At 50.7% G+C, this 9,600-nt stretch overlaps 1 protein-coding gene across 1 annotated transcript; it reads left to right on the top strand.

Annotated features, from left to right (window-relative positions):
• The first annotated feature begins 2,209 nt into the window (after positions 1-2,209).
• On the top strand, positions 2,210-3,373 carry Hnrnpa0 (heterogeneous nuclear ribonucleoprotein A0). The gene has a single exon (XM_050144283.1). It carries the CDS (start codon positions 2,350-2,352, stop codon positions 3,238-3,240), a length of 891 nt encoding a protein of 296 aa, XP_050000240.1. The 5' UTR covers positions 2,210-2,349; the 3' UTR covers positions 3,241-3,373.
• Positions 3,374-9,600: the final 6,227 nt, after the last annotated feature.

The following is a 9,600-nucleotide window of genomic DNA, read 5'->3' as shown; positions in this document are numbered from 1 at the left end:
GGTGTCTCTCAGCTGACACACCTTGTGAGCCTGAGCATCCGGCTTACAATGGCTGCCCTTCTGGTCTAGGAGGAAATAGTGGCGGGTCTTCTAGAGTTTACCGAGACCTGTAATAAAGTCTGGCATAATGCCCTCTAAGGCTCAGGGAACACTGTGTGGGGACCTAAGAGCCAGAAGATAGAAGGGAAATGCCATCTTCTCACACAGCCACCACAGCTACACACTGACACCTATGGAGGCCTCTAAGAGGTCTGTACAAGAAGGGGCCGTCATCAGCCAGGCGTGGATGACACAGGAGCTCGCGGGTTCCTGGTCTCACTTTTGACCTATTTGCTATGAACAGATTCAAGAAGAGAGAACTGTTGCCTTGTGTGCCCCTGGTGACCCCACCAGGCTCCAATGTCTAGTTCCAATCCAATAGTCAAAAGATCAACCTGGCTAGCTGGGTGGTGGTGGTGCACGCCTTTAAGCCAGCACTTGGGAGGCAGAGGCAGGTGGATCTCTGTGAGTCTGCCTGGTTTACAGAGTGAGTTCCAAGACAGCCAGGGCTTACACTGAGAAACCCTGTCTCGAAAAACCAAAAAAAAAAAAAAAAAAAAAAAAAAAAAAAACCCAAAAACAAACAAACAAACAAAAAAAAACCAAAAAGTGTGTGTGTGGGAGAATAAGGAAGAGATGGGAGATGACTTGTCAGGGAAGGGAGAAAGTCATCAGAAATGTCATAAAAACAGAGACCTCAGAAGAGTACTGGCAGCAGAGGCCCTGGGTTTGAGTCCCAGGACCCACGTGACACAATCCTCTAACTCCAGTTACAGGAATCTGGGCACCAAAACAGCTCCTTCCCTTGAGTTTCCTGCTCCTGTTATGTCCATGTTTTAGCCTTCCTGTAGGTAGCGCTTATCTGTGGACACCTAGTACAGTGACGGATTATCTAGTTACAAGGGTAATGTGCTAGAAGCTGTCCATTTTTATGAAGCTGGCAGCCCAGTGGAGAGAGGCAGGGCGCATCGAAACAGGGGCGAAGGGGAGGAAAGTGAGCGTTGGGGGCACAGTTCTAGTGAAACTGGGTTTAATTCCCAAACGGGGGTGGCGGTGGGCAAGGAGCAAAAATGTTCAACTTCTTCGCTTGGGAGGCTAATGTCCCGCGAGTTCGAGGCCAGCAGGGGCTAGATAAAGCCCGGCTCGCAGCGCATAGATGGGGCAGATTAAACAAACGAGCTCTGGCTGGCGTGCACGGAGCATGTCTGCAGGAGCCTGCAGCAGGGGACAGGGCAGAGAGCATCGCTAAGGCCACCGCGGGCCGAGGCTCGGGCCCTGTCCCGGTCCGAAGGGCTTTTGGAGTTGTCACTTCACTCAGGCTCGCTTCTGGCACGGGGCCTGAGCCACGCTAGTTTATCCGGGCCACCAGCCCACCTAAACGGCCAGTAACCGCCTTCGGGGCAGGCCTCGGCCCTCCATCTTTGCGCCCCGGAAGGGGAGCCGACGCCAGGCGCGGGCCCGTCCCAACAGTCAAGGTTTCAAAAAGCCCGCGCGGGGACCCGGGGCAGATCCGTTGGGAACGGCCAGCAGCGCCGCGAGGGCGCGCGAGGACGAGGCCTGCGGGCGGCAGCAGGCTCCGCACAGGCGGCATCGGGCCAGCGCGTAAGAGGAGCGCGCCCGTCCCGCGGCAGACGGAAGCGGGTCCGAGAGCCCGGCGGTGATTGGCTGTCCGGACACGTCCCTCAAGGGGCTGGCGCGAAGGCCACTGCGGAGACGGGCCGGGGCTTCCGGCGAGGGGAGGGAGGCGAGGCTGCGGGAACAGCCGCGCGGCCGAGAGGAAACGCTCGGCGGCTGCGCGCCGGGGGCTCGGGCGGGCCTGCCCCGGGGCCGTGCGGCTTCGCGCCGACCGCGAGCGCGGAGGCGGAAGGCCCGGCGGACGCCCAGCGGCGCGAGGCCCGGACGAGGCCGCGGAGGGCGGGGCGGCCGCGGCCTAGAGCGGCGCTGCGGCGCGGGGGGGCGGGACGAAGGCGAGCGCGGAGCCGATTGGCCGGCGGCCCGACGTCGCGCGTGACGCGCCGCGCGGGGAGGGTGCGCGCGCCTTCAGCGGCCTCTTTGTGTGGTGCCCTGGCAGGGGAGCGGAGGTGGCGGCCGCGGCTGCCCTGGTGGGGTTCCAGCGTCCTCGGCTCGCCCTCGGGCCGCCAGCGCGCCCCTTCCCTCCCCCTCCCGCCCCTCTCCCCGCCGGCAGCGGCGGCGGCGGCGACGACGGCGGCGGCCGGGCCCGGGCTCTGACGGCAGAGGCCTCGGCGACCGCTAACGGCGACGGCGACGCCGCGGAGCGCGCAGGGCGGGGGCAGGGCCCGGGTGGCCGACATGGAGAACTCGCAGCTCTGTAAGCTGTTCATCGGCGGCCTGAACGTGCAGACGAGCGAGTCGGGGCTGCGCGGCCACTTCGAGGCCTTCGGGACGCTGACGGACTGCGTGGTGGTGGTGAACCCCCAGACGAAGCGCTCCCGCTGCTTCGGCTTCGTCACCTACTCGAACGTGGAGGAGGCGGACGCCGCCATGGCCGCGTCGCCGCACGCGGTGGACGGCAACACGGTGGAGCTGAAGCGCGCCGTGTCGCGGGAGGATTCGGCGCGGCCCGGCGCGCACGCCAAGGTGAAGAAGCTGTTCGTGGGCGGCCTCAAGGGCGACGTGGCGGAGGGCGACCTGATCGAGCACTTCTCGCAGTTCGGCGCCGTGGAGAAGGCGGAGATCATCGCCGACAAGCAGTCGGGCAAGAAGCGCGGCTTCGGCTTCGTCTACTTCCAGAGCCACGACGCGGCCGACAAGGCGGCGGTGGTCAAGTTCCACCCGATCCAGGGCCACCGCGTGGAGGTGAAGAAGGCGGTGCCCAAGGAGGATATCCACGCGGGCGGCGGGGGCGCGCGGGCGGCGCGGGGCGGGCGCGGCGGCGGCCGGGGCCGCGGCGGCGGCGGCCGAGACCAGAACGGGCTGGCCAAGGGCGGCGGCGGCGGCTACAACAGCTACGGCGGTTACGGGGGCTACGGCGCCTACGGGGGCGGCGGCGGCGGCGGCTCGTACGGCGGCAGCGACTACGGCAACGGCTTCGGCGGCTTCGGCAGCTACAGCCAGCACCAGTCCTCGTACGGGCCGATGAAGAGCGGCGGCGGCGGCGGCGGCAGCTGGGGCGGCCGCAGCAACAGTGGACCGTACAGAGGCGGCTACGGCGGCGGCGGCTACGGCGGAGGCTCGTTCTAGAAGCCGGCTTGCGGATGCCGGGCGGCGGCGGCGGCGCTTCTCCCCTCCGCGCCCGCCCCAGGTGCCCTTGGGGGAGCCGCTTACCCGGGGGGGACACCCCCCGTCTGCCTGCCTGTCTCCCCCTGAAGGTGGACTCGGCCCCACACACACATTTTTGTGTTACAGTCATTGATGGACTCTATTTTTTTATTATTACTTGGACCTTGGTCGTTTTTATACTAGCAAAAATGTCTTGTTTTAATTTGTGTTTTTTTTGGGGGGTGGGGGTGGGGGTGGGAGGGAGTGAACTTGCTGATTCTGTAGCAAAACCTGGGCGGGGGTTGGGCGGGGGGGTAGTTTACTTTTGTTGTAAGGACTTGATACCTGGCTACAGCGTTTTCTATGAAACCTACTTGGATCCCATGCCTGGAATTTGGAAGCATATGTAAAAAAATCATTTTTACGTTTTATTTTTAATAAATCATTGTGTTTGACCGTACATGTCTAACATTTTTTTTTCCTAGGATCCACCCCTTACCGTTTTCAAGGATATTTTTGTTAGTTTTTGATGTGTACTTTGAGAAACTTAAAAGGAGGTCTTGTGGGTTGTTTTTTTCTTCCCGTTGCCCAGCTAGTGATGTGTTGACTTTACCCCTTAGAGTCAAAACTTTTTGAAGTGGTGGATGTGGCTGTTTAAAGTTTCTGTGCATCCATCCATCGCCTTGTAATAAGCGAGTAAGCCTATCTTGACATGGTTGGTCACTTCTTTCTATGAGAATTTACTTCAGAATATGTACTGTGTAGTTTTAAAGGAAATAGTTTGTGTTTAAGCATGTGTTCTCATTCATATAAAACTGTTTAAAACTATTTTAGATGGCTTAGTTTCATCCTTATCGGTTTGTCTGTAATGAATGGTTACAAATAAGGGTTATGTTTACCCGAACACTAGGTGATTTTTTTTTTTTCCCGGAGCAGGTTTAAAAATGTTTTTTTTCCTATATCTGAACTTTGTCCTTTTAAGTCCAGCCTGTGTAGCGCCATCTACTGGTTGAGTGGCAGTATAGCTGCAAGACAGTTGGTTAAAGACATGATTTGTTGAGGACAATTTCATCAGATTTAGCAGTTTGCCATCGGAAATGTGCAGACTTGAAAGTTCCACATTTCCGTGTGACTGAGACGGTCTGCACAGGAATGTGGTCAACAGCCCTGATCAGTCTCTTTCTACAGGAGATTTGAAAATGTAAACTGCTATGCATAGCTCGGGCAGTAGCCCCAAACTGCTCTGACAGCTACTGAAGCAGCTATGTGTACTGGGGTTTTAGGTGCAAATTGTAAAACAAAATATATGTATTCTGCTTGGTTAACGTGTATTTGTAGCCCTTCATGCAATAGAGTTCAAGTTGTTGTTTATAAACAAGAAAAAAACAAAAAAAACCCACCTGATAATAGGAGAAAATTGCCTTCCTGGATAGAAACATAGAATAGCAACGTTTATGGATATCACAAATAAAGAATTCAATTCTTTACATGATTGAGTGAGAGTATGTATAATCTGGTGGGTGGGTTCAGTACCAGTTAACTTTCTGGGTTTAATGCTATGGTAAGCTTTTGTGACTCGGAGTTTGAAAGCCCAAAGCCTTATGTATGGTGGTAATATTTCAACATTGAGAGCCCTCCCTTCATGTTGTCATGGTGTAATTTCTAAGATCTGTAATTACGTGGATGGTAGATTAGTTTGCTCAGTTACTCTAATGGATGGTGGCTGATGCTTGGTTCAGATATTTAGCACCTCTATAATGGCTAAGGGTCTGCACATGGAAGTAAAAAAATGGGATGAAATTCTTTCGTAAATTTCTGCTTGAACTTTTCACTCACAAGACTACTTGGAAGATTTAATGCAGTTTTTTTGGGGGGGGTGTACCTCGAAGTTACAGGAAATGGTGTAAAGCTATCGATATGTGCTATCTACGTTTGCTCATTTTTGGTGAAAAGATTTTGAGTTAGCTGGTAGGAATTGGGGAAGATTGTCACACAAGGTTGTCATTTTTTACCTTGGAAAAGGTGACATAAAAAGTAGTGGAGGACAAATTTGCTGTTGGAAAAGAACCCACGACTCATGGTACACTAACAGTTGAATAGTATGCCAGGAAAAGGGAAACATTTTTAAGCACTTCCTGTGTTTCCCTGGCTGTAGGGGGAGCTCTGGAATGGATGGACAGCTGTTGGGGTCACCTGTGAGAATCTGAAGGGAGTACTTGAAGCTAGTTGACAGGAGGTGGTGGTTATGTTTTATGTTTGAATAGACTCCAACTTCAAAGATGAAATTGACTCAATTCCTTGCATTTCAGAATCTGTAAATTCTAAATATTTATTTGTTATGCATACAATAGTCTGTGTGTATGCCTGCAGGCCAGAAGAGGGCACCAGACCTTATTACAGATGTTTGTGAGCCACCATGTGGTTGCTGGGAATTGAACTCAGGACCTTTGGAAGAGCAGGCAATGCTCTTAACCACTGAGCCGTCTCTCCAGCCCCAGAATCTGTAAATTCTAAAGTGGTCATTAGTTAAAAGACAGTTTGGGAGATCTTTACGTTTATTTTGTGTGTGTATGTGTGTAAGTCTGCCTTTCACAGGGCGCTCACTACCTGTGGAGGTCAGGACGTTTTGTGCGGGTCTGCTCCTACCAAATGGGTGAGTTGGGGATCAAACTGGCTGTGAGTGCTTTTACCATCTGAGCCATCTTGATGGACTTGGAAGATCTTTAAGGATGCTAATAGTTTAAAGCCTTTTTTCTTTTTGGCCTGGTTTTTTAAAAGGCCCATGTATGTGTGGGTGTAGGTCTGTGGTGCAGGTTCCTGCAGCTCCAGAAGATACTGAATCTGCTGGAGTTGGATTACGGGTGGCAGTGAGTTGCCAGATGTGGGTCCTCTTCGAAAACAGCTCTCCAGACCCCAGAGTTTCAAATCTTTAAAAGCCTAAAAGTGATTTAGGTTCACAGAGTGCTGCGAGTCTGAAATGTACTCATGGTTGTTATACCCTAGTACAGGATCTTAGTTTTAGGAACGAGATTAAGGGATGAAGGATGCCTGAGAGTTTGGAATTTAGGATTCCTTGCTCAGGACCACAAGTGAGAGTCAGTTGATTTGTCTCTTGGTTGTTCACACCCTAAATTGGATCATGTGCATTTTATTTTAGGTGGATTTGGACGTGTCTGGGGGTGTGAGTTGGTCTGTGCATCACCTGTCTTTAGCTAGTGTGTAGGTGTTACCTGTGGGACGTTGTCCCACTGCAGTCAGTGAAGGGAAGAGCTCCACCAGCCTCATTTTGGCCTCCCTCCACCTTCTGCTGTGTGTCCCTAGCTGGCTTGAAATTGGGGAAGTATTCCAGGCTGGCCTCCTGCCCCCGCTAGTGCTAGGATTGTGGACATGTGTTCTTCCCCCTTTCTGGAAGGAGCAGCCAAGACTAAGGAGCTTAGTGGGACAGTTTTCCTCGTCTGATGCACACGAGCTTGAGGCATGCCTTTTTCTTGCTCTCTTAAAAATGAGATAAGCTGTCGTCGTCATCCCCCCCTCCCCCCGCCCCGCCATAGAAAGTTTCCAGAGAGCCTAAGAAGTAGGTAAGTGTTGATGTGTGTTCATTTCTGTCCTCAGTCACTCCTTGAAGAGATGCTGTTTACTGCTGGCTGCAAGCTCGTAAGCAGTTTGCTTAATATGAAGGATTGAAAATAGGAATCTTGCAGCTTTAAACAAAATTATTTTTTTGGTAGGGACAGGCTCTACTTAGACCTAGAGCTCAGCTCCTCTTCTGAGGGGTTGCACAGTGAGTTCCGAGCTCATAGCAGTGAACGTAGTAACTTCTGTTATAATCCTACTTAAAGTTGAGGGCATAGCATTCCAGTTGCTTTTGCTCAAATTGTAAATGATTTACCAAATACTTTTATCATGAATGAAGCATTTTCAAGAAGTTGGAGAAAATAAGGAATTGGGAAGTGCTGGGTGAGGTTTGCTCTGGGTCAGAGGTGACTATCTCCAAAACTGAATTTCTAGATTGAGATATGACTTCAGTTTGCTGTTTAACCTGGAAAGTCAGTTTATTTTCTAGACTGTGCAGTCGTTTAGGCCCCATATGATTTAATACGGCTTTCAAATCATTCTTGGTGATAAGTCTTTGAGAGACCCTGGGATTCATTTTTATGATACACTCACCAGAAAAATTGATGAGTTCTAAGCTGATTAGGGGCCAGCCTTTTCTCCTAAGGTACCCACAATTTTGTCAGGATGATGATAATTTAAACAATTATGACAGTACCAGCATTTGAGTTGGAACTGTAAGCAGTAGCGACTGTCACAGGAAAACGTGACAGGTGTTTGAACTAGTCAGCATTTGGATTAGGAAGAAAAGCCACAGAGGACATTCCGACTGCTTAGCTGAAATGCAAAGCATGGTGTATTGGGTTCCTTATGTCAGAGCCATTTAAATTTTATTATTTTTGCCAAGCACTAATAATAGCAAAACCAGCTGTGGCACACATTTGGAAATACCAGACACCTGAGATTTTTAGTGAAAAAGTGACGTAGGGCCTGGAGAATGGGCTCAACAGCTGAGAGCACTTGGTGCCGAGGTTCCCAGCACCCACATGGCAGCTCATAGCTGTAATTCTAGTCCTAGCCCTCTTCTGACCTCTGAAGGGCACAGACCTGCACACGGTGCACACACGTACACACACACACGTGTGCTCCGGCAAAATACTCATACATACAAAATAAGTCTAAAAAAATGACATCATAGATTAAGAAAGCATTCCACAGTGTAATTTGTAGTTGGAGGTACCCTGTGAAGCTGCAGTCTCTGAGCCACAGCTTGTTGTGGCTCTCATTTAGACTTGTTTTACTAGGAAGAGGTTTTCCAGTTGTTTCACCAATTCCTGATGAAAAGGAAAGTCAACTTGCTGTATATGTGTGGAATTTCTTTTGTAAGAGAAAGTTACGTGACTTTGGAAGCAGCAAGATAGTTCGGAAAGTAGTGGATGGGCTGGGATTAGTAGCGTCAGCTGGAGTCTGGTGTACCATGGTGCTGTTGATTTTTACATTCAGTTTCTTACTAAATATAATTAAGGAAGATTTAAATCTGGAGATTTACGAGGGTGGCTGCAGTTGAGGAAAAAGAGCAAACGAGAGCCCATTGAGGTGTGAGAGCACCAGATCCTGTTTTTGGATTTGTAGGCCACTGTCGGCCTCTGTGGTGGTTAATTTGGTTGTCAACTCGACACTGCTGGGACAGGGTGCCTCCATTAGATCAGCCTGTGTGTAAATCTGTGTGGCTGTCTTGATTGATGTTGATATGGGAAAGGTCCAGTCCATTGTCGCTGGTGGCCTGGACAGATCGAGAACACCCTGAACGGGAAGCTAGCCAGTAAGCAGTGTTCCTCCATGGCTTCAGTTCCTGTCTGAAGTAACCTGTAGGCCAAGTAAGCTCTTTATTCCCCCAAGTTGGGGTGTTTTTTTTTTTTTTTTTTTTTTTTGCCTTTTTAAATTTAATTTATCACAGCAACAGCGAAGCAACCTAAAACACCTCTGAGCAAACGAGTAGACAGCCACTCGGGGTTTGTTTTGTTTTGTTTCTGAGACAGGGTCTGGTGCGTTGCCTGGCAGGTGGTGTACTAGCTGATTAGCCTAGGCGGCTCTGAACTCAAAATAGGTCTCCTTCCTCTGCCTCCTGAGGACTGAGATTACAGGCGTACTGCCTAGCAATTTGAGGGTTTTGAGTAGAGGAATGGCATGGTCTGAATTTTAAAAGCTGCTTTTTGACTTTGACAGAATTTCTATTCTTTTGGTATAGCTGTTTTTTTGATGATAGTTCATGAGGCTAGCATTTGGAACTAGTTTGATTAAAGTATAACAGACTGTCTCTTCCACAGCTATATGGTTTTCAGCCAAGGAAACTTAGCGTATCTCACCTGATGGTGCCATCCTTTCAGATGGCCTGTCATTTTGACTTTTATCCAGGCACTTGAACTTAGGGAGTTGTCTCCCCATTCTCTAACTTACAAAGGTGTTTACTGTACCAGGGCCCCCCGCTTTCCTTTTGGGAGCATATACTTAACCGTGTCATTACAGTGAACTTCAACTATGAGTTCAGCAGGTAAAAGTTGGGCTTGGGGCTCCCCGACACAGGTAGGGGTGTGTGTGTGTGTGTGTGTGTGTGTGTGTGTGTGTGTGTAATTGACACTGTGGGGCAAGTGCTCACAAGTCAGCCACCCGTGCCCCAGGGAGATCTTTCTCCAAACACTCTCCGGGGTGTTTGGAAATGCCACAGAGCCAGAATTCTGGAAGCAAGAATATTGTGCATCAGAGAGTTGCCTGGGCCGCACATATGGAGAT

This window comes from Alexandromys fortis, unplaced genomic scaffold (assembly GCF_014885135.2).
Source record: "Alexandromys fortis isolate MF-2015 unplaced genomic scaffold, M_Fortis_MF-2015_v1.1 scaffold_1, whole genome shotgun sequence".
Classification (NCBI taxonomy): domain Eukaryota; kingdom Metazoa; phylum Chordata; class Mammalia; order Rodentia; family Cricetidae; genus Alexandromys; species Alexandromys fortis.
Note: the sequence above shows the minus strand (reverse complement) of the source record. Positions and strands in the feature narration are given on the sequence as shown.